The sequence below is a fragment of the Schistocerca nitens genome, chromosome 7 (assembly GCF_023898315.1).
Source record: "Schistocerca nitens isolate TAMUIC-IGC-003100 chromosome 7, iqSchNite1.1, whole genome shotgun sequence".
NCBI classification, from domain to species: Eukaryota; Metazoa; Arthropoda; class Insecta; order Orthoptera; family Acrididae; genus Schistocerca; species Schistocerca nitens.
The window spans coordinates 216,131,558-216,157,938 of NC_064620.1; the positions used below are offsets into that span (position 1 = coordinate 216,131,558).

General features: G+C 39.5%; 1 protein-coding gene across 2 annotated transcripts in view; it reads left to right on the forward strand.

Annotated features, from left to right (window-relative positions):
• Positions 1-26,381, forward strand: part of LOC126194781 (endoplasmic reticulum lectin 1) — a 116,583-nt gene that overhangs the window by 49,972 nt on the left and 40,230 nt on the right. For both annotated transcript variants that reach the window (XM_049933078.1, XM_049933079.1), the window contains exons 3-5: positions 10,870-10,953; positions 12,559-12,694; positions 16,660-16,918. In XM_049933078.1, coding sequence (XP_049789035.1) covers positions 10,870-10,953; positions 12,559-12,694; positions 16,660-16,918 — 479 coding nt within the window. The remainder of the gene's footprint in view (positions 1-10,869; positions 10,954-12,558; positions 12,695-16,659; positions 16,919-26,381) is intronic.

Genomic DNA, 26,381 nt, shown 5'->3' on the forward strand with positions numbered 1-26,381 from the left:
AGAGAGAGAGAGAGAGAGAGAGAGAGAGAGAGAGGGGGGGGGGGGGGGGCACATCATGGTTGGGGGTAGTGGAGGAAGAAGGCTGTGCGTGTTGTTGATGGGGAAGGAGTGGTGTGGACAGAAAAAAGAAACCCATGGCTTTTTTTAATAGGGTTCTGTAATTAATCGTAAAATTGGAACCCTTATAGGACCACTTTGTAGTCTGTCTATCTGATTGTTAAACCCCTTTTTATCAGAAATGGGTAGATGTATCAAGCTGAAATTTATGTCACATACTAAGGTCTATGGTCCCTTAGCGGAGTGGAAATTTTAAGTGTGTAAGTCAATAAAATCAAAAGAGATGGCCATTTATGTCACAAACTTGTGTTTCAATACTCACAAACTCATTCATCAGAACCTGTAGGGTACTTCCCATTGACCTACAATCATGAAATTTGATGAGAAGCAAAGATTCGTAGTACAAGCAAAGGAAACAATTCTAAACATAGTTAATTTGTAATTACATCACATTAAAAAAATATCTTTTCGTCATTTGTTGCCTGTCTGTCTGTTGAGACTCCTTTTTCTCAGGAATTGGTAGAGGTATCAAGTTGAACTTTATATCAACTACTAAGGTCTACAGTCGCTTTGTAGAGAATATAATTTAAGCTTCTTAGTTAATGGAACCAAAAGATACAGCCATATATGTTACATATTTTGATACGAACTCACTCCATCAAAGCCTACATATCACCTATGTAATACTGTAGGTACATGACGGACCTAGTGGCCTAGCAGGAAAGCACATGCGTGTAAACTGAGAGGTCACGCAATTGAGTCTCGGCCAGACCACACATTTTTCAGTCTTTGTGTTAACCTAGCCTTCACCTCTCAATGATAAGAAGGTTTTGAGGAGTCACCACAAACTACACATGGTTCGGCTTCCACTTTAAATGGTGGGTCCCTTTTCCCCAGTTGGATAATGGAGGTAAATTAGGAACACGAAATTTGTTGGTGGTGTCCAACAGAATGACTTCCATCACACCACTGAGCCACACAAAATTATTATTATTATTATTATTGTTATATACATAACAAGTTTGCGTGGCGCCCTCAGAGTGCAAGTCCTACTTGTGCTCTCTTTATTTTTTTTTACCTTGAGCTCGAAGTTTGAGCCCTTTTTTATATATATTTTCTATAAGAAACCTCTGTTTAAAATTTCATTCAGACTGAAAATGGTCAGGTTTGACACACTGGTCCACTTGATGTGGAGTGTCCCCATAACAACCCAGAGTAACAATTTCATTTAAACAACAGTAGAGAAAATATTCTCACATTTAAGAAACGCGTATGTTTTTAACCTAAATTGAATGCCAGCAAGTAAGAGATGAAATAGATTTACTGCAAAAATCCAGTAACTGAGAATGTCATTACCCTTTATTTAAGGAAACAATAGTTGTCAGTATGTAAAAAGATGAGGGATAGTAGAAATCCTTGGGTAACACAAGAGGTATTGAATTTAATTGGCGAAAGGAGAAAATAAAAAAAAAGCAGTAAATGAAGCAGGCAAAAAGGAATACAAACGTGTCAAAAATGAGATCGACAGGAAGTGCAAAATGGCTAAGCAGGGATGGCTAGAGGACATATGTAAGGGTGTAGAAGCGTATATCACTAGGAGTAAGATAGATACTGCCTACAGGAAAATTAAAGAGGCCTTTGGAGAAAAGAGAACCACCTGTAAAAATATCAAGAGCTCAGATGGGAAACCGGTCCTAAGCAGAGAAGGGAGAGTAGAAAGGTGAATGGAGTATATAGAGGGTCTCTACAAGGGCGATATACTTAAAGGTAATATTATGGAAATGAAAGAGGATGTAGATGAAGATGAGATGGGAGATATGATACTGCGTGAAGAATTTGACAGAGCATTGAAAGACCTAAGTCAAAACAAGGCGCCGGGAGTAAACAAGATTCCATTACAATACTGATTGCCTTGGGAGAGCCAGCCGTGACAAACTCTTCCATCTGGTGAGCAAGATGTATGAGACAGGCGAAATACCCTCAGACTTCAAGAAGAATACATTAATTCCAATTCCAAAGAAAGCAGGTGCAGACAGGTGTGAAAATTGCCAAACTATCAGTTTAATTAGTCACAGATGCAAAATATTAACAATTCTTTACAGGCGAATAGAAAAACTGGTAGAAGCTGACCTCAGGGAAGATCAGTTTGGATTCCGTAGAAATATAGGTAAACATGAGACGATACTGACCCTACAACTTACCTTAGAGAATAGATTAAGGAAAGACAGACATACATTTTTAGCATTTGTAGACTTAGAGAAAGCTTTTGACAAAGTTGAGTGAAATACTCTCTTTCAAATTCTGAAGGTGGCTATTTACAATTTGTACAGAAACCAGATGGCAGTTGTAAGAGTTGAGGGGCATGAAAGGGAAACAGTGATTGAGAAGGGATTAAGACAGGGTTGTAGCCTATCTCTGATGATATTCAATCTGTATTGAGCAGTAAAGGAGTCAAAAGAAAATTTGTAAGTTGGAATTAAAATCCAGGGAGAAGAAATATAAACCTTGAGGTTTGCCAATGACATTGTAATTCTTTCAGAGACAACAAAGGACTTGGAAGAGCAGTTGAACGGAATGAACAATGTCTTGAAAGACGGATATAAGATGAACATCCACAAAAGCAAAACGAGGATAATGGAATGTAGTCGAATTAAATCAGGTGATGCTGAGGGAATTACACTTATGCTCATAAATTAAGGATAATGCTGATACGTGGTGAAACAATGCTCTGGTGGGCGGTTTGCGGGTTTAAATCACCTCGGGGTATGACCATGCGGTGCACAGTGGCTCTGGCAGCAGTCCACATACACAGAGGTTTTAGGTTAGATTAGATTAGATTTACTTTCATTCCAATTGATCCATAGTGAGGAGGTCTTCCAGGATGAACATGTCAGAAAAACAACAATACAAGACAAATATTTACAACTAAAACAAATAAGCTAATGTACCATTCCACAGGTCCCAAGTGGAATGATCGTCATTTTTTAATGAACACTAAGAGTCATTTTACAAATACTAATGCACTGAATTAAAAATAAAAAAGTTTTTTATTTATTTATAAGGTAGTACAACTACTGTAATACTTATTTACAATGAACACATTACTGCACTGAAATGGTGCAGAAGTTAGATTATACTAACACACACACACGCACACGCACAAATTTTTAATGAACACATTACTGCACTGAAATTGTGCAGAAGTTATGTTGTACTTATATACAAATCAGTTGGTTTTACTAAGAAATTCATCAATGGAGTACAAGGAGTTGGCCACCAATAAATCCTTTAGGCTTCTCTTAAACTGAACTTCATTGGTTGTTAAGCTTTTTATGGCTGCTGGCAAGTTATTGAAAATGTGTGTTCCTGAATAATGCACACCATTTTGTACAAGACTAAGTGACTTTAAATCCTTGTGAAGATTATTCTTATTTCTAGTATTGATTCCATGAATTGAGCTGTTGGTTTGAAAAAGTGATATATTTTTAATGACAAATTTCATTAAGGAATAAATATATTGGGAAGCAGTAGTTAGTATCCCTAGTTCCCTAAACAGGCTTCTGCAGGATGTTCTTGAGTTCACACCACATATAACTCTCACTGCACGTTTTTGTGCCCGGAAAACTTAAGCTTGGCTTGATGAATTACCCCAAAAAATAATCCCATATGACATTATGGAATGAAAGTAAGCATAGTATGCCAGCTTTTTCATTTTTATATCCCCTATGTCTGACAAAATTCGCATTGCAAACAGAGATTTGTTAAGACGCTTCAGCAGTTCTGTGGTGTGCTGCTCCCAGTTGAATTTATTATCAAGCTGTAATCCCAAGAATTTAACACTGTCCACTTCTTCTATCTTCTTGTCATCGTATGTTAGACATATACTCTTGGGACACCCCTTACAAGTTCTGAACTGCATGTAGTGTGTTTTTTCAAAGTTTTGTGACAAAGAATTGGCTAGGAACCAGTGATTAATGTACACAAATATTTTATTGGCTGATCTTTCTAGGAGTACACTTGATTTGCTATTTATTGCAATGTTTGTATCATCGGCAAACAAAACAAACTTGGAATCTGGTAATGTTTGTTGGTGCATGTCAGAGTACGGTGCAGCAGGTAAGTGTGCAGATATTTTCAGACATGCTAATGGTGACTGTGTCGTTTTCAGATGTGCTAATGGTGAGTGTGTGTTGAAAATGGCTTAAAGAACACATTGTTGACGTTATGAGGGGTAGAATACTAGGGTGACTGGAGGCTGGTCAAACACTGCAGGTCATAGTACGGGCCCTCCGTGTGCCACAAAGTGTGATCTCAGGATTATGGCAACAATTCTAGCAGACAGGAAACATGTCCGGGCACTACAGTACGGGATGTCCACAGTGTACAACACCATAAGAAGACTTATATCTCACCATCAGTGCCCGCAGACATCCAGGGAATACTGCAGGTAGCCTTGCTCGGGACCTTACCGCAGCCACTGGAACAGTTGTCTCCAGACATACAGTCTACAGGCGCCTGAAGAGACATGGTTTATTCGCCTGGAGACCTGCAAAGTGCATTCCACTGACCCTTGATCACAGGAGAGCCCATAAAGCCTGGTGTCAAGAACACAGTACATGGTCATTGGAACAGTGGTCCCAGGTTATGTTCACGGACGAGTCCAGGTATAGTCTGAACAGTGATTCTTGACGGGTTTTCATCTGGAATGAACCAGGAACCAGATACCAACCCCTTAATGTCCTTGAAAGGGACCTGTATGGAGGTCGTGGTTTGATGGTATGGGGTTGGATTATGATTGGTGCACATACACCCCACATGTCTTTGACAGAGGAACTGTAACACATCAGGTGTATCGGGGCGTCATTTTGCACCAGTATGTCCGCCTTTTCAGGGGTGCAGTGAGTCCCACTTTTCTCCTGATGGATGATAAAGCACGGCACCACCGATCTGCCATTGTGGAGGAGTACCTTGAAACAGAAGATATTAGGCGAATGGAGTGGCCTGCCTGTTCCCCAGACCTAAACCCCATCGAGCACGTCTGGGATGCTCTCGGTTGACATATCGCTGCACGTCTTCAAACCCCTAAGACACTTCAGGAGCTCCGGCAGGCGCAGGTGCAAGAATGGGAGGCTATACCCCAGCAGCTGCTCGACCACCTGATCCAGAGTATGCCAACCCATTGTGCTACCTGTGTACGTGTGCATGGTGATCATATCCCATATTGCTGTCGGGGTTCATGCACAGGAAACAGTGGCGTTTTGTAACACATGTGTTTTGGGACAGTTTTCTCAACTTATCACCAATACCGTGACTTACAGGTCTGTGTCGTGTGTGTTCCCTATGTGTCTGTGCTATTAGCACCAGTCTTGTGTTGTGCCACATTGTGTGGCACCACATTCTGCAATTACCCTTAATTTATGAACATGAGTGTAGATTAGGAAATTACACATTTAAAATAGTAGATGAGTTTTGCTATTTGGGCAGCAAAATAACCGATGGTGGTAGAAGTAGAGAGGATATTAAATGTAGACTGGCAATGACAAGGAAAGCAATTCTGAAGAAGTGAAATTTGTTAACATTGAGTATAGATTTAAGTGTCAGGAAGTCTTTTGTGAAAGTATTTGTATGGAGTGTAGCCATGTATGGAAGAGAAACATGGATGATAAACAGTGTAGGTAAGAATAGAATAGAAGCTTTTGAAATGTGGTGCTACAGAGGAATGCTGAAGATTAGATGGGTAGGTCATGTAACTAATGAAGAGGTACTGAATAGAATTGGGGAGAAGAGGAATTTGTAGCACAACTTGACTAGAAGAAGGGATCAGTAGGTTGGACATGATATGAGGCATCAAGGGATCATCAGTTTAGTATTAGGAAGCATGGAGGATAAAAATTGTAGATGGAGACCAAGAGATGAATACACTAAGCAGATTCAGAAGGATGTAGGGTGCAGTAGTTACTCAGGGATGAAGAGGCTTGCACAGGATAGAGTAGCATGAGGAACTGCATCAAACCAGTCTTTGGACTGCAGACCGCCACAACAACAACTACTACTACTACTACTACTACTACTACAGCAACAACAGTAGTTGGCAGCCCTGAGAGTGGTACAAGACTATTGCATTGTGGAGAGAAAGACATGGGAAGAATGTTCCTCATTTTCGGACGTGATGAGTAGTAGCTAAAACCCTGTCAGAAAACGTGTTTCAGTTGGAAGAATATTCCTCATTTTAGGACGTGATGAGTAGTAGTCAAAATCCTGTCAGAAAACATGTTTCAGTTATTCCAGGTGATGTATTGAGTGATGGAGGGAGGGTCTCTCCTTTGTGGTTGGTCAGTAAATTCCCTTGAGGTGTTAGATGTTTTATGAAGATAAGATATGGAAAATCTCTTTTTTTGACAAGTTGGGAAGGATAGATTCAGCAAGACCTGCAACATATTGGATGAGAAACTATTTGTCATTGCATACATGACGTCTACTGATGGCTAGGCTGTACATAGGACTCTTTACTGTGGTTTCATGGTATCGGTGGCATATGCCAAAGTGCAAATATTGGTGACTAACAGGTCTAATGTAAACAGAGGTTTTCGTAGAGTGATTAGTGAGATGGAAGTTACCATCTGTAATTCAATGAACCGGGTTGAACCAGATAAAATATTTATATTTTGTGTGTGTGTGTGTGTGTGTGTGTGTGTGTGTGTGTGTGTGTGTAGTGGTGTGAATGAGGGGGTTCAAATAGTATGAGGGCTAGAGAGAATTTCTGTAGATGGCTTGTGTTCAAGTTTGGATAGTGTTTTATCATTAGATCACTGATGCCAGTTCTGTAGAGATTCTGTCAGTGGAGCACTCACAGTAACCAGCCATGATGTGGTGTGTTGGGTTACGGGGCTGGGGATCTAAATAATATGTAGAAAGTGCGAATGTGGAGGATGATGGGAATAAAGAAGGAAACAGACTTGGAAGATAACTTTTAGGAATTTGAGAAGAAATTGGAGGTCATCCTGGTCTTTTGAACAGGATGATTGAAGCAGAGCTTGTAGGCAAACTTTCCCAGCAGCTGACTGGAAGCCTCTTCATGAAAACAATTTTGGAGCCTTTGTCTCCAGGGAAGATGATTTGCAGAGGATCACAGTTACTTAGAGGTGCAAACTGAGTGAGGCAGGGCTCGTTGTAGGCATTGGTCTAAGTCTGTTCTCTTGGAAAAATATTTAGAAAATGTTTCCATTATGCGAACGAGCCAAATAAAAGTGGATCTTCAACAGTTACGCCACTCTGTCTGCACCCAACAAGCTGCGGCAGGTAAAGGAGACCACGACTGTGTGGGGTTCCTCCATGCGGGCCTCTCGCAGGGATTCTGTTGTTCTGTGTAGGCTCCGCATTGGCCACTCTTGGCTGACGCATGGTCATCTGCTGCGTCGAGAGGACCCCCCTCATTGTCGCTGTGGTGCGAATATGACGGTGGCCCATATATTGTTGGACTGTCCTCTTTTAACCGCCCTCAGGCAAACTTTTAATCTCCTGCGTGATTTATCATCTCTTTTGGGTGACGATGTCTCTATGGCAGATCGTAAGTTTTATTCGAGCAAGTGGCTTTTATAGGTCCCTCTAATTTTATTGCGTCACCCTCTTTTGTGCTGTATCTTTTACTTTGTTTTGTGTTGTAATTCGACTCCACCCTAATCTTTTAGGCTGGAGGTTTTAACGTGTTGCAGAGTGGCTGGCTCATCCTATTATTTTCGTGATCAGCCAGCCACAGTCCTCTGCTGTGCAGTTTTAATTCCTTCTGCCTTTCTTCTCTATGTTGTTTTTGTTGCTGTGCTCCGTTTTCCATGTTTCTTTATTATTGACCTTGGGGATTTTCTTCCCCTGGAATTTTTATCTTCTGCTTCGAATGACTAATGGATGGTTTCCCTGTGCTCTGTGTGTTTATGAAACAAGGGACCGATGACCTCTGCAGTTTGGTCCCTTTAATCCTCAAACCAACCAACCAACCAACCAACAATTACGCCATAATTGAATAGGGTTAAAATTGATCTCTGGAAAGAACCGACTCATCTATGGGACTGAGAGTTCTTTTGAGGACACATGTGTTCAGGGTCTGTGTGGCTCCCATAGCTCCCATAAAGCGAGTCTGGGTCTGCAGCAGGTCATCAAGCTAGGGTTCGGCAACTCTGAGAGGTCAATGCAGAGGTTTAATGTGATGCTGTGCTTCATGGTGGATACTGCTATTTGAAGAAGAGAGTATGAGATTGGAATGTTAGGTACCTTTTTAAAGTGGCATTTTGTGTGTCGGCATAGTTATTAGAGAACCAGGTTTTCAGTTGGAGAGGAATTTGGGTTTGTAGAAAAGAGGTATTTTCCAGAGGGAGTGGAGGTAGTTCACAGGTATCTGTGCCAGAGTGATAAGGTTTTGAAGAACTAATTTAGTGTATGCCGTGGGATATGTGAGGGCAGCACACACACACACAGCAAATTGAATCATAATGCATTTATCTTAACACAGGTATAAAATCTAAGGAATTCGATGTCTGGTGTGTGGTTGACCTGTGGAAGAGAAGAATGTAGATCCAGTGTTAAAGGGATCAAAAACACCAAAAAAGAGAACAGAAAGGAAGTAAATGATAGTCTAATTCTGATCTACAGGGTGATTGCTTTGGTCCAGTTTTAGAACAGACATTTTTATATGTCATAGTATCAGCAGTCTTATTCTTTGGTGGAAGATCACAGTTAAGGCCAAAATTCAGTACCACAGAAATAGTTTCTGCTGCCTCATTTGTGGTGTGTGAGGTAACTGTTTCTTTTTACATTTCGTGTGATCATTTATTTCTCTGTTTATAGTCAGAACACCTTGAATGGCATTTTTTCCTGTTGCATGTATGTTAGAAAGCCTGCATTATATGGAAGGAAGTGTCCGAAATGTTAAGTGCTGTATTACTAAGTAATGCTGTGTTTTTCCAACATGACAGTTGCTAGATGCACCATTATGGTATAGGAAAAAATCTTTAGAAAGATATTTGTAAGCTGTCTCACAGAGGGGTGGATAGAAGCAGGTTCAGTGCACAAGGATTATATGTTCAGGTTTGATATTAAGCAGTTTTTTGTGACACCTTGGCACTTTTAATATGTCACCAAAACTCATTACATCAGACAAATTTTAGCATTTGTGTTGGACATGGTTTCAGATTTATTCTTCTGTTGACAACAGATTTATCAATATTATACAGTGATCATTATTCGTCATGCTCTGAGCTACAGTAGTGCAGCTCTATGTGTGCTTTCTTTTTTCCTGTCCAAACAATAAATGAGCAGCAACACGCTGTCCATGGTCTGTGATCCACACTTTTCCCTATGTTTGCTCCTCCCTCGCCCCACTATTGGCGGCCACTGACCATGATTCAGATGAAGGAACACATGGGGTTTGCCCTACAATACATGAGAAATTAAGTTTTAAATGGAAGTGCCGTACATTGACTCTCATTAATAATGGAGAATCAAACAGTGGAAAGTCCAGGTTGGAATAGCAACAAATATGGAATGGATAGATTGCTACTCACAGTGAAGATGACATGTTGAGTTGCAGATAGGCACAACAAAAAGACTATTGCACATTAAGCTTTTGGCAAAGTATTCAGAAGAAAAGAAAAACACTCACGCATTCACGACAGCAAGCACACTGCAAACACGTACAACCGCTATCTCTGGTTGCTCATGCCAGACCCAACATGTCATCTTCATGATGAGTAGCAATCTATCCTTTCCGTAATTATTCATAATGGAGAGTTAGATTTCTTTACTTCCATACTGGCTTTGAGTGTAGAGAGAGAGAGACCCTTCTGTAATTTGTCTTCCAAATCTCCTCATGTTGCCTATTTTTGTTTATTATATGGTTTAAAGCTCTGCCCAAAAGATATCTTTGCACCATCTCTTTGGTTTTCTTGTTGTGATCGACTAATGGTGTGCCTTCTTAGTTGTTGATTCCATTTTTCTGCACTGTATTTCAGCAGCTGACCTGTTCCTCTTCAGGAGCTGTGAGCTGGTTATGGTGAAGATAGCTATAACACATAACAACATAGCTCACAGCAACTGTCATGTTGCAGATGAAATTACCATCGTATTGCTGTGTTCCTATTGTAGGTGTAATGGTCCATCACAAATGGCATCATTTAGTGTTGATGGTGTGTTTATTTAAAGTTTTGTCATGTCCTGTCTTTTAGTTGGTGAGTAGTCTGCTTTTACTTTAATTTAATTTTATTTACTTTATTTACAATGTAAGGAAAAGATAGATTGCTACTTAGCATAAACATGACGTGTTAAGTTGCAGACAGGCACAGTTAAAAGACACTTACACATTAGCTTCCAGATAGAACCTTCATCAGAAAAAGAGAAAAACACACACACATTTGGTCACACAAACAAGCACACCTCTAACACACATGACCATCATCCCCGGCAGCACTTAACATGTTATCATAAGTGTAAGTAGCAATCTGTCTTTTCCTTACATTTTAAATAAATAAAATAAAAAAAAGCAGGCTACTGTTCCAACTGATAGGATATAACAAAATGTTATATGAACACACCAACACTAAATGATGCCATTTGTGATGAACCATTACACCTACAAGAAGTAGCGAACAGTAAGATGGAGACTTTATCTGCAACATGACAGGTGCTGTGAGTTGTGTTTTTTACTTCTGGCTTCTAATTCACTGTCATGGATTACACTGATTCCATTATTTTATACAGCTTTCAGAATGAGTTAAAAGTATGTTTTTAGTCACCAGTGCAGCAGTTCTTATTATTTTTTTACAGGACTCTGTAGAAACATATGATGGGCAAAATCCACTTGAATTACTGTCAGCAGTGTTTCCACCGTCTGCACCGTGCTCTCATCGGGTAAGCAACAGTTTATTATCACAAAATAAATGTATTTAGAATTGAGGATTTGATTGTGAATGCAATGTATTAAAGTGAGCTGAGAATATTGACAGAACATGCTGGTAAAGTCTGATTTAGTAGTATCACTTCTGAAGATAAATCACAAGATCTTTTTTGTCACTAATTGGTGATAACAGATTCCAAATATTATCTAGAGCTTTTCACTGTCCAGTGGAGTGTGTGCTGTTTTGAAACTTTTGTGGCAGATAAAAACAATGTACTGGATTGGGACTCAAACCCAGAACCTTCTCCTGTGCCCAATCTCAGCCTTACTTCTGCCAGTACCACTGTACTTCTTTCTGAACTTCATAGAAGTTCTCCTCCACAACTTGTGGGACTAGCACTCATTGAAGAAAGGATATTGCAGAGAAATGGCATAGCCAAAGCCGAGGGGATTGCTTCCAGAATGCATTTGTCACTCTGTAGTAGACTATACTCTGTTTTGAAACTTCCTGGCAAGGGTCCAGGTTCGAGGCCTACTCCAACACACAGTTTTAATCTGCTAGAAGTTTTCATTAATGGAGTTTGACAGTTAATGAGTTTATTTTTACAGCTGTGTTATTGTGCATTCACTATTTTATTGCTTCTTAGCATGTGAAATAAACTGAAATAGTCAAAATGCATGTGAGCCTCATGGGAGCTCGTAAATGCATCACCTAGAATGTGACGTCTCCCGTTCTCTTGGAATACAAATATTATGCTTTTGCACATGGCATTAAGTATTTGCTACTGTCTGGCACAATAATTCAATAATTGGCTGGGTGTTATTTATCCTGTCCAGAAGTAGTTAATACACCAGGGTACTTAAACTGTAAAATGTTTGTGAAAAGATGACAGTTTATTTTAATTGATTAATCTGCCAGGAAGTTTCATATCAGCGCACACTCCGCTGCAGAGTGAAAATCTCATTCTGGAAACATCCCCCAGGCTGTGGCTAAGCCATGTCTACGCTATATCCTTTCTTTCAGGAGTGCTAGTTCTGCAAGGTTCGCAGGAGAACTTCTGTAAAGTTTGGAAGGTAGGGGGCCAGATACTGGCAGAAGTAAAACTGTGAGTACCGGGCGTGAGTCGTGCTTCGGTAGCTCAGATGGTAGTGCACTTGCCCGCGAAAGGCAAAGGTCCCGAGTTCGAGTCTCGGTCGGGCACGCAGTTTTAATCTGCCAGGAAGTTTCAAGAGGAATTAAGATTATATTACCTGTGATTCATACAGTACCAACATTGAAATTCTATGAAAATGCTACTAAAGTATTAACATATTGTTGGGCTGGCTTATAATATTGAATGCAGCCCGATTGGATTAACAATGCATTATATTTGCTGATTTACCTATTACATGATGTGTGTGTCTTGCAAATTAGGTAATTTATATGCAGCAATCAGACACAGTGGCACCTGCCAGCAGGGCTACAGCAAGGTGGTTAAGTGTTGATTGCATATTGAATACAATCTGTTACTTTCATTTTGTTCTTTATTCTCAATCCTGCATTTGATTTTTTACTATTGTACTTTCATATTTTTAAGCACTTCCCTATGAGTATATTATTTATGTACTTTTTATTTAAGCTTGAATCATACTGGACTTACGAACTGTGTCATGGCAGATACATCCGTCAATTTCATGAAGAACGTGAAGGAAAGAGAGTGAAACATCAAGAATTTTACCTAGGTCGATGGAATATGGCACAGTACCACAAGTTGTGTAAGTGAAACTGGGATGTTTATTTAGCATTACCATTTTGTGTAGACACACAGATTCCGAAACAGTGTATTGACTTTCATGTATATGATACCTTTTCTTTTCACACTGGTTGTAAGCTATTTTATTAAGATAAACCTGGGGAGTGCCCAAAAATTCCTTCATAATCATCATTCAGTTTGTCATTCTGCTGTATGGTATCTTAGTTATGACTGCCAACCAGCTTTCCATCAGGATGAACAGCTGCTGCCAGACTGTGACCAAGAGCAAAGTAGACCATGCTTTGGCACAACATGCAGCTGAACGTAACGTGCTTGATTTCAATGGCTGCTTCACTACCCAAGCCATTTGGATCCTCCCCTCCACCACCAGCTTTGGTAACATTCTGTCCCCACATTCTCCGCCCAGTAGTTTCCACCCCCTCTTCCTATCACCTTCTCCTCATTTTCTTCTCCCACCCTCTTTGTGCACCACCCTCTGCCAATGCATCCATCTTTCATTCCCTGCTTCTCTTCTTTTTCATTTCTGCCAATGCATCCACCTTTCATTCCCTGCTTCTCTTCTTTTTCACTTCATTTTCCCAACCACCCTGCCCCATAATCCCCCGACACTGTGTCTGTTGGCAGTCTAGTCCCTACACACTCTGCCAGACAGCGCTCCTATCTCCTCCCACCTGTGCCCTGCTATCCTTTCCTCGCCTCCTTCAGAGTGCTGCTTCCATTCCACATGACAATTGCATTCTGGTCTGAGCTGCTGGAGTGGGCAGTCATATATGGATGAAGTGTACTTGCTTGAATGAATGAGTGAGTGGTGTGTGTTTCTATTTCTTTTTCTGGTGAAGTTTGTGACCGAAGGGTTATGTGTAAGTGTCTAATTGTGCCTGTCAGCAACTTAACATGTCATATTTACAATAAATAGCAATCTATCTTTTTCTACATTGTTGTTAGTTTACTATTGACATTTTTTATGTTAAAATCTTGCTGTTGTTTTCCATTAATTCTAATCCATTTGTCCACTATTATTTTTCATTTCTATATTAACCTAGATCAATTTAGTTTTTTATGCCCTATATGCTTTACCTTGCCTCTGTTGCTCCTTACCTACTATAGTGGCTATGAATGTATTTGAAAAGCTGTCTCCTTGCTTCTGTCTCCAGTATACACTGTTTCATATGGTAAACTTCTTCGTTTCACAGCAGTGTTAAGTTAATAGTGATCTCTTGTATATGTACTGTCCCCTTCTTCCTGCATACCTGACCATAGGTTTGTCATATATCAAATACCTTTTTGCTGTTATGTTCAGTTTTTCCTCCTTTATTGACATCTTTTTCTTTTCCTTCACTGATGCTGATATCTGTTCATATTCTTAAGTTTCTTTTATATACTTGGATGTCTGCCAGGTGATTCAACATTCTTTTATGAACACATGGTTGAAGAAAAAAGGACTCCCAGATTGTGCAGTACAACTTCAATTTTCTTTGTGCAAGTCTAAGTGTCCTTGCCAAACAAGGTTGTACTACTGTTAAACGACTGACCATGTATTCAGGAGGACGATGGCTTGAATTGCTGTCCTTCTGCTCCGATAGAGCTCTTCTCCGTACATCCACCCATCCAACAGAGCTTTTCCAAGATTTCCCTCAATTAATTTTGAAAAATACTGGTATGGTTCTCGCTATAAGGCCACAGCAGACTACTGGTCTCATCTTTGTCAAACTAGACCTCTAAGCATGTAAATATCAGTATATATAAAACATGTTTATTGTTTTTAATCCATCATATGTCCAGTATCATAGAATATGTGATCCACCCATGATTAAAACTACTACTATTAGTACCACCACTATCTATGTGCTCCCCTCAGTGGACGGATGTAGGCCTGATGAACCCGGGGACCTGGAGCTGAGGACTGGCGAGTGACCCAGTTCTCTATAACTGATTGTAGGGATGCTCAGTGATCAGAATTAGGCAGGACAATGAAACATTGTGTATGTCTTAGGGAAGGGGTATCTTGCCATAATTGCCCAAATGATGAGTGACACATAAATCTTTAGTTTAAACACAACATCTACTTCAAGATGGACTGCATGCCGATAGGATGGATGACTGTTGAACATGGTGTATACGCTCCAGGACAATTGGAAAATCTGGGAAAATGCACGAATTTTTCTATCCAGAAAGAAGATGAGAAAAACCCAACGGTTTTTTTAGAATCCCAGGAATTTTTCATTGTTTTAGTTTTCAGTGAAATTTTTGTAATTGTGACTGGTAAGAACGATTTTACTTTAACCCACTACTGGAGAATAATACTGTGGCAATAAAACTTAAATAGAGAATAATACCAAAATAAAATTTTAGTTGCAGAGAAAAAGCGTCATTTACAACAAAATACACTGTGTACGTACGAGCATGTGCTGCGAGCAAAATGTGGCAAAGGCTTTAGGATAAAACCTGTGCAATACTTTGTAAAACAGACTGCTTTCAGTGAGTGTGACGTCACAGCTGTTTACATTTCTAACTGGTCTCGACAAGAATTGCAGTTGGTGGTTTGAGAAGTGTCACTTTCAGAGTAAATTTTCTTTTAGGCAAGATGAATTATGTTATGTGTGAGAATGTGTGATGAAGTTCTTAAATCACAGAACATTTGACTCTCATTCAAAACTTAACACTTGAGGACCAGCCACTTAGAAAAACTTTGGGCGCAGAAGACCAGCCATTTAAGCCATTATTTAAAATTTTACTGGCACATTTGTGTTTGATATACCTTAAAGGATGACACACATCAAAGAAGACCAAGCTTTCAAGGTCAGTTATTCATATTTATTTTAGTTCTTTCATAGATTATAAATCATGCAATAATGATGGCAAAAAGAAAAGGTATAATAATCCTTAAAAAAAGTACAGGGGGGGGGGGGGGAGTTCTTGAGCCGTTTCGCACATTATTGGCTTTTCTATGGAAAAGCCGAACTGCTCGACAGACCATGTATCCAGCCAGGCAACCCATGAAATGTTCGGTGTACAGTAGTGAAATTTATAATTGTGCTTGTCAGAACAATATGTTAACAAGAATACCCAATTGCAGTAGAATCACATAGCACGCTCAGTTTTGGCAAACATATTGTAACAGGCGAAGATCTGATGTACATTATCCCAGCATCAGAGCTGAGTGAACAGTGGGAAGTAGGGGTATCAGCTTGACACAGCATCATGAAACAAGTAAACTGAGAATCGGAATAAAATAGCATCTTTAATTCTTACCTTCGACAGTCCAAGATTACGTGAATACTTAGGTGTGGGATTTACCCATTTCACAGTACAGGTCTGTGACATGTAACCGAATTATTGCTGGGGTTATCAAATATCTGGACATTCAGTAATAGCTTATGGAGGCAAAGAAATGTACTCAACATGTGGATCACTTGGACATGCACCTGTAGTGGCGTGTACCTCATCAATTGCTGTGGTAACGTTCATGTACCGAAGGTCGGTATATGAATATCGTAGGTGTTTACCAATGCACAGCCCCTCATATTTTCTGTGCCATTTGCCTCTACTTCAAGAAAATGGTCACAGGTGAGCATAGTGCTGCACACTGGTGCCAGTTAGAAATTTTTATATATCATCAGTAATGGAACAAAAGGTAACAAGAAGTAAAGAAGTATCTTTTGTAGTATCTCCATTAAATGGCAGAAATGTCTCCCATCTCAACCCACCCCATCTTCTCCAATAAGAGGCAAAGTGAAGCATCAAAGAAGAAATATCTGCACACCATAGAATTATTTACTATGTTAAGTTTTGTATTTATTAATGCTTTATGTAAAAGGAACGTTTCTACTGAATGCTATGACTTTTTGCAGTAAAAGTATAGTGTAGTTTATTGTGTTTGGGGATTAATTGCATGGTTCTTTACACCAATATGTCAGTAGTTTGCGTAAAAGTATTGTTTGCCGTGTTGGTTCATGTGTTCTGTAGTTGATGAACTGGAAAAACAAGCTAAAGAGAAGCAACCCATTCCAACAAAGAGAATTGAGGGAGTCAACATGCCGTACTTGGAAATCAATATGACGGATGGAACCATTTGTGATCTCAATCAGAAGCCAAGGACAACAAGAGTTTTGTATGTTTGTTTTGCCCATCCAAAGCATGAAATTACTTCTTTAAAGGAGATTTCTACATGTGAATACGAAGTTATAGTGTTGTCACCTTTGCTGTGCAAGCACCCTGGTTATAGGTAAGTTGTTATATTAGTTCTATGTTCTGTAATTGATAAGCACTATAGATATTTCAATAGGAATGTGTTATTAGAATAATGAGCACACTCTTATCTCGTAACAGTTGTGTGTCTGATGTTTACAAACTCTCCTTACTTGTACCAACTTTCATTGAGTGTGCTGTTGGGGTCACAAAATGATTCTGATCTTGAAGTAGATTAGGTTCAGAGTGATATTGAGTTCCCTTCTCCATCACTTGCATTTCCACAGGTTCCGTCCTCTGTTTATTGCCTTATTCATAAACCTCACTTAGTATGTTGGTTCCTTTTCCCTCATGCTGTTTTTCCTTTCCCATCCCCCCACCCCTCGTAATTCATTTTTCTTTTGTTGAAACAGGAGAAAAAAATAAGAGTAAAATAGAGGGAACACAAATAGATTTATACAGCTACAGGCATTTCTTCTACCATCAGTGGCCAGGATAGAGGTGCGGCAAATGGTCAGTGTGACTGATACTGGAAAATGTACTAGCTACAAGTTTCAGGTTCTGTTGTTGAGCTGTTGGTCCACAGAGCTCTACATCCAATTTATGCAAATATTACTGCAAAACTGTGTGTTCCCTTCAGAAATACTGATTTAACATTTCTGATGGTGCTGTGAAATATGTTATCTATCCTTCATCATGAACTCGCATACTTAATATTATCTCCAGTAAGACTGACCCATTGTCCATTTCAGTTACCCATCCCCCTCCTCCCACCAACTCCTAAGAAGACCCATTTTGTAGCTCCCCTCAGCGTGACTGTATTGGTACCTAAGTGAGTACATCTTTTCTTTGTGCTTGCACAACCTGTTTTACTATATTCAGTTAGAACACACATCATAATCATCTCATTCCTTTCATCTCTCAGAGTGACTTGTCCCAGCAATTTATCAGGCTTTAGATATCTATCATCAGTGTTTCTAATCTGTTACATAAGCACTTGCATTTTCTACAGTGTAAATCACAATATTCTTATATCAACATAATATATGACTTGATATTGGCTGTGTAACTGACAACAGTATACTCGATCGAGAAGTTTGTAATGTTTTGGCTTGTCACACAATGTATCCATTACTGTACAAACAGGGCTGTGTATCTTGGTTTGCTACTTCTTGATTGCTTCTTACATACGCTCCCATTCATAGTTGTGTATTCAACTGGTTGGCTCTTATAAGCATTTTTGTCTGTTAGAATAATTTGAAGAGTAGGATTCATCTCTTATTTAGTGAAGTGACAGTATTTATAAGAAAGTCAAATTATATAAATACTGATGATATTTAGCTGTTAAAGAAATAGTGAATTATGTTTTGTACCACTTCTATCATTAGGCATAAGACTTAATGTGATTGATATGATTTTCTCTGTGTATACTAGTATATTACTTAAATGCTGTTCATAATGACAGTGCAATGCAATCAAAACACTTTCTGTTGTTTATAATGTAGATTCAGAAATGCAGAATATGAAATTCTTTACTATTAATAAAAATACTGTTTCACAGGTATTTTAGTCTTTCATAAGTAATTACATTCAGAGATGGCTGTCATTTTATGTTTTATTGGTGTCTACATCATTTCTTATTCTTTAGCATAGAATAGTGATCATTTCATGAGAAGAAAAAGTTTGGTGTACCACAGATATTTTTACTTGCCTTAGTGACACTGCTACTACTCTCTAATGGCCGGATTGAGTGCTCTTATTCACTCAAGCTGCTGTTCCTCTTTGCTCACTTGTAGGTTGTTGTGGTTACCATCAGGAAAGAAACAAGATTTTAATTTCCAAACTTTGACTTACGAAAGATTTAATAAGAAAATTTGAAACAAAATAATTAATTTTCTCACCATTCCTTGCTTTCACGTCTTGCATGTAAAATAACTCATTCACGTTGAATACATAATCTGGAAACAATGAGTTGGCATCTTTCTTTTGTGAAAAATATGATACCTGACAAACTCTTCTTTCTAGATGGCAGCAAATGTGGATTTGGCTTAGCTTCCAAACTGGATACAAGGATATATGACTAACCACATGATAGAAGAGCCTCTTAACTGTGCGCATATTAATGATGGAAGATAGTTTAGCTTCCAGAGCTAAAAACACACACACACACACACACACACACACGACCCTTACATTCGCATACACTTTTGCCTACTGACACCACCAACCTTCTGTCCATTGCTTAGTAGCAACTCTTTTATTTGATGAGTAGTGATTCGTTCTCACATATGAGGTTTGGGTTAGGTTAGGTTAGTGTTTTTTAACGTCCCGTCGACAACAAGATCATTAGAGACGGAGCGCAAGCTCGAGTAGGGAAGGATGAGGAAGTAAATCGGCCGTGCCCTTTCAAAGGAACCATCCCAGCATTTGCCTGAAACGATTTAGGGAAATCATGGAAAACCTAAATCAGGATGGCTGGAGACGGGATTGAACCATCGTCCTCCCGAATGCGAGTCCAGTGTGCTAACCACCGCGCCACCTCGCTCGGTATAAAAATTGCCTCTCACATATGAGAATACATATATATATTGCACCCTGGACTATTTATCACTGTAAATTTGACACAGGACAGTTTTATTGTAATTTAACTTTAGGATCGCCATATGGTGGTAGTTCTCCAATGGATTTGATTCAGAATTCTAGTTGATGTGATAAAAAAGGTGGTGCAGTAGTTAAGATAAAGACTGAAGCTTAGATTCAGGAGTAGCCGATCTCTTCTTCACTTTCCCGACATTTTGCAGAATTATTCCAGGCAAAGGTTGGGATGATTGCTACAACAATACCATGAACAATTTTTTACCACATCTTTGCCCTCCTGAGCTGTGTCTTTAATGTCAGTGTGTAAATAATTTAGGATTAAAGGAGGCAGCTCACCAAATAATGGAAGTTCTGAGTCATAGACAGGCATCATCCTCCAACACCCAATAAACATTCAGTAGTTATCTTAGTACTCTGCTGTGAATGTCGTGGGCAGTGCGAATGTTAAACGTGTTTGTGACAGTTATTCGGTGAATTTTTATTCAGTTTGTTGCAATTTGTCGTGGCTGATGGTGGTGGTAAGCAACAAATTCTCCATCAGGAAGTGAGAGACATAATTTAGGGGATACACACTTTCTTCATGCGTGAAACAGAAAATGGTGGACCTATCACAGATGTTGCCAGCTCTTAGGAACGCACAACAGAAGCGAGTGGCATCAGCTTGAGAAGTGTTCAGTAGATTGCCAGAGAAGGTAATTTATCTGTCCAGACAAGTGGAAGCCCAGTATTCAGATCACTAGGAAAACATCAGTCGTGAGAAACCTGTCACGGATTTAGATGTTTTGACAACCATGTTCCAAGGTGAGTTGCGTTAAATATGTACAAGACAGGCAAATTTCCTACTGTTAAAAAAATTATGTTGAAAATGTGTGAAATCAGGTGCGGCTTCTGAGGTAGTGCTGCTGTGCCATGACACCACTTGCATAAAAAAGAAAGAAAGCAAAATCTATGTGAACTGCACGTCAAACATTGTTTCAGAGTATGTATTTTCTGATTTGAAGAGGTGCATTTTGCTGTGCATGCTCTTGCGGTAGTTTTCTGAAGCTTGGAACCAACTGCAGATTGGCACCGTCTGCCCTCATAAGGGCTGTGAGAAAGGCTCAGCTGTTGGTTTCTACATGCTTCTTATGGCGGAGGTAGAGCCACAGCTAGTCTGACTCAGAGCTTCACATTCTTTCTGCCAGAGAGCAGTAAAATGCAGGACCTATAGAAGCATGATGTTACATCTAGCGATCATGTTAGAATATATCGGGGTGCAGATTTCTTGTAATCCAGGTTTACAATCTTTCAGCAAGTTAATGCTAATGCTTTCCTAAATGCTAATTAATGCTTAATTAAATTGAATACAGAAATAATACACTTAAATATCATTATAAATAGCTATATGTAATTTGAATGTAACTATGGCCTTAGATTTTGAAACTAAGAGGCATTATTTCGACATTGGTATATTTCACAACAGCAAGGCTATTGCTATAGAACAAAAAAACTAACATATTCACCACCTGTTGAGCATCTGTTTTCCAAACAAGGGTGTAGTATTTCTGTTTATACTCATTACGTTTGTGTGATACAGTTCTGAACAAACACGTTGAAGTTATTGTGAGGTCATGTGATTGACCATATATAGCTCTCGGCACAGTGTTATGTGTAAGGGAAAATTCTGTTGAATGTGAAAATAGTAAACATGAACAAAGTAAATGAGTTATCAAAAACGCCATTTGGTGACAGGACTCTCAGACAAAAAACACTAGGTAGGCCACTCCCAAATCTGTATCTGTAGCAGCAAACAAAAAATTGATGCCGTAAGTTCAGTCCAGAAATTTATCAAAAAAGAAATGGATTTGTGGTTGTGAAGAAAGCAATGCTGTTTTTTGTTTTCCTGGTGTGTTATTTGGGGGAGATGTTCATTGGTGTAAAACTGGAGTAACTGATGTTGGGCATACATGGTCCAAAATGAAAGTACATGAAATGTCAAAGTGACACTTGAATAGTGTGCTTAGTCTTTCATTTCTAGGCAAAACCAATATTCAGCAGAAATTAGATTCACAATATAGACAAACAATTGAAAGCCACAACAAACATTAAAACTTTACTACGCGTTAATTTACTCATCGTACCTGGCAATCTGTCGCAGCAAAAGTCCTGGAAAACAGCTACTGTAAAAAAATAACTATAAAGTTATTTAAAGATCCACACAGTTAAAGCTTTCAGCCATTAAGGCCTTTGTCAGCAGTAGACACTCATACACACACGCATATACACACACTCACATAAACGCAACTTGCACACACATCTGCAGTCTCAGAGAGCTGAGACCACACTGTGAACAGCAGCACCAGTGCATGATGGGAGTGGTGACTGGGTAAGGAGGAGACTGGGGCAGGGAGGGGGAGGTGTAGTATGGTGGCACTGACCGCCACTCCCCACCATCTGCGACAAAGACAGCCTACCATGTGAGCTGCAGCACCTGAGGGAAGTCTTCCACCAAAATGGCTACAGTGAAACACAGATCAACAGGGTGCTTAAAAGGAAGGAGGAAGCAGTGAGAACCCCAGAAGAAGATGATGATGAAGAAGAAGAAGACAAATGACTCGCATTCCTTCCGTACGTGGGCCCACTCTCCGCCAAAATTGCACGACTTCTGGGCAAATACAATATCAAAACCATTCTCCGACCACCACCGAAGACGAGAGAGCTCCTTGGTTCTGCCAAAGACGCGCTGAACCTCAACACTCCAGGAATATACAGCATACCATGCAAATGCGGTAAACAATACATTGGGCAAACGCAGCGCTGTATATCTAAAAGCTGCGAAGAACATATCAGATGTGTGCTACTAGGTCACACACAAAAATAAGCCATAGCAGAACACAGCATAAATGAAGAACACACCTTGAACAACAAATAAATTTCCAATGGTGTCTCAAATATCAAAGAACAAATATCATGATGCTAAATGGGTGATTAAGGTTGTCTGCACAATTTCGGCTGTGTCACATTCCTAAGTCCAAATTACAACAAATTCAAATGGTCCTACATAAAAATTAAACTGCCCCCAATCTATGCCAGGTAAAAGTATACACAAATGTTCAAATATACCCTTTTCAACCCCCACTCCGTGAATAGACAAAATATAGGTAAAAATATGCAAGTATTCACATATAAAAGAAATATGGATATAAACTACAAAAAATATTTTACAGTATTAGCTTCAAATATGTTAAGTTATCCAATTTCTCACTTCTCAGTGTTTGCAAATGCAAACAGCAGTGGACATTAATTGAGATTTTTATGAGTTGTAATTTTCTTTCAATTAGTGTTTTTATTATTATTGGGTCAGAATATTCATAACGTGTCTTAACAAGGTGTACAGCATGGGTTTGTCTGTGTGGCATGGAGTATACATTCTTCAACACAAGTTTACTATTTGCTGGTTGTTTATTCGGTTTTGTGGTACTTTCAATAACTCGGTACGGTGAAACCTCTTTTATAACGTTCCTCAATATAATGTTTTCCTCTATGTTATGTCCGTTGTTTTCGGTCCCGACTAAAAGCCCGTATAAACAATGTTAAATATTCCTCTATATTACAATTTCCTCCATGTAACACTGATATTTTTGGAATTCTGGTCAATTATTTACCTCTTCATAACGTTTAAGTGACTGGATGTAGACGCATCATTTTCTGTTCTGTGGATTCACTGTGTGCACCGGCTCGGAAAGCCCACACTCAGCGTGTTTCGTATGTCAGCTGCAGAACCCGGTCACGTGACGTGACGCACATTCTGCTTGCAATCTTTTTGGCGCCATTTCAGTCAATGCATGTTGTGTGAGCTGAGCAGCAAACAGTCCATGTGTCTAGTGAGAGTGTGTCTTCAATCTACATCTACATCTACATCTATACTCCGCGAGCCACCTTACGGTGTGTGGCGGAGGGTACTTATTGTACCACTATCTGATCCCCCCTTCCCTGTTCCATTCACGAATTGTGCGTGGGAAGAACGACTGCTTGTAAGTCTCCGTATTTGCTCTAATTTCTCGGATCTTTTCGTTGTGATCATTACGCGAGATATATGTGGGCGGTAGTAATATGTTGCCCATCTCTTCCCGGAATGTGCTCTCTCGTAATTTCGATAATAAACCTCTCCGTATTGCGTAACGCCTTTCTTGAAGTGTCCGCCACTGGAGCTTGTTCAGCATCTCCGTAACGCTCTCGCGCTGACTAAATGTCCCCATGACGAATCGCGCTGCTTTTCGCTGGATCATGTCTATCTCTTCTATTAATCCAACCTGGTAAGGGTCCCATACTGATGAGCAATACTCAAGAATCGGACGAACAAGCGTTTTGTAAGCTGCTACTTTCGTCGATGAGTCACATTTTCTTAGAATTCTTCCTATGAATCTCAACCTGGCGCCTGCTTTTCCCACTATTTGTTTTATGTGATCATTCCACTTCAGATCGCTCCGGATAGTAACTCCTAAGTATTTTACGGTCGTTACCGCTTCCAATGATTTACCACCTATGGCATAATCGTACTGGAATGGATTTCTTTTTTTAAGCTGTCGTCAGTGGACATGAGTGAAAAGTGGAAGAACATTTCTCTGGAAGAGAAGGTTTATGTTATTAAAAAAGTGGAGGCATCTCCTTGTGTGAGTCTCGTGGAGAAAACCGGGAAGCCAGCAGAGCTCACAACTGAAGCTGAATATTTTACAGGCAATGAATTTAATTATGTACTCGTGGAGGGAAGTCAGTGTTGAAACTATGAAAAACTCTTTCAGAAAAGCGGTATTCTGTGAGAATGAGATGGCAGCTCCTGTGGAAGATGTTGCAAGTGATTTGCAAGAATTTCAGGAATTAATAGGCAGTGATTCTGTCACTTTTGAGGACTTCGTGGCTGTGGATGACAATGTGTCAACCACAGGAGTACAAAGTATTGAGGAGCTGACTGCAGAGAGAAGCGTGGAGAATAATAATGGTACTTAAAGTGACAGTGACAAGGAAGATGACCCTGTGTCCTCATATACTAAGGCAGCTGAAGCCTTTGAAACATTCACGAGATATATGATGGCCCATAGACTTGAGGACAGAACAGTAGTTCAGCTTGCTTATTTGGAGCATGAAATGATTGCCATAGAGTCTAGGAGAAATAGAAAACAAACATGCTTGCTTGAATATTTTAAAAAATCATAGGTATGTGATTTTCAGATTGCATAGGTTCCTAGAGCTTTGTGCAAATGTAAGTTCCATTTCATAATTTAATTATTAAAGTAATTTTTTTGTAACTAATTCTTTTTTAATCTGTACCATTTACTGTGTTTTTATGTAATATGTTCAGAATATCATAAACAAAATTTGGCTCATATTCTATAACTGGCGCAACTGAAGAACACGATACCACCTGTCAGCTTTGGACAATGATGTCATATCTTAAGAATCTGTTATAACTTTCTACAGTACAAACTGATCCATTTACTTTCACCCATCAACCTAATGGGCTCCTTTTTTAATTACAAAAAACTAATCATTTGATACATTGATCATTTGCAATGAATATCATATTACAGTGTTGTGAAAATTTAAAGTGTCATCTATGGCACCATTTGTCAAAGCTGATTAGTGGTATCCCGATCTTCAGTAATGCCCTATAATTACTATTTGGAAGCATTCCCCTTTATAGTGTTTTCCTCTATACAGTGTTCAGAATTTGTGGTCCCTTGAAAAATGTTATATAGATGTTTCACTGTAATTGTTTTTGCAGAGGTCCCCCAAATCTATCTGCAAGCTACTGATTTCAACACACACACTCCCTTCATCCACTGCTTGTACACATTCACTAATCATATTACTATCAGGAGACTGTCCTGAATTTTTCATAGCAATATTATCACCTAAGTACATACTTTGACAAATTTCATTTAAGACTTTGCATTTTGATCCCCATACCATTTGCTACTATAGTCATTGACTACACTTAGTTCTGTCACTAATTAGATCTTCTTTTCCATTTTCACAAACACATTCAGACACAACATCACTAACATCAATGGGTAACATTAATCTATCAGGCACTGCTCTGCTGGTATCTAACTCTTTACTCAAACACACACACACACCAAAATTTCCAGAATCATTCAGCATCAAATCGTCAACTTTAACTTCTACACATACCATCCCATCTAATTCTGTAAGTAACATATCATCATCATCAACATCATTATCATCATCATTATCATCATCATCATCATCATCATCCCCCCATGAACCATGGACCTTGCCGTTGGTGGGGAGGCTTGCGTGCCTCAGCGATACAGATGGCTGTACCGTAGGTGCAACCACAACGGAGGGGTATCTGTTGAGAGGCCAGACAAACGTGTGGTTCCTGAAGAGGGGCAGCAGCCTTTTCAGTAGTTGCAGGGGCAACAGTCTGGATGATTGACTGATCTGGCCTTGTAACATTAACCAAAACGGCTTTGCTGTGCTGGTACTGCGAACGGTTGAAAGCAAGGGGAAACTACAGCCGTAATTTTTCCCGAGGACATGCAGCTTTACTGTATGATTAAATGATGATGGCGTCCTCTTGGGTAAAATATTCTGGAGGTAAAATAGTCCCCCATTCGGATCTCCGGGCGGGGACTTCTCGAGAGGACGTCGTTATCAGGAGTAAGAAAACTGGCGTTCTACGGATCGGAGCGTGGAATGTCAGATCCCTTAATCGGGCAGGTAAGTTAGAAAATTTAAAAAGGGAAATGGATAGGTTAAAGTTAGATATAGTGGGAATTAGTGAAGTTCGGTGGCAGGAGGAACAAAACTTTTGGTCAGGTGATTACAGGGTTATAAATGCAAAATCAAATAGGGGTAATGCAGGAGTAGGTTTAATAATGAATAAAAAATAGGAGTGC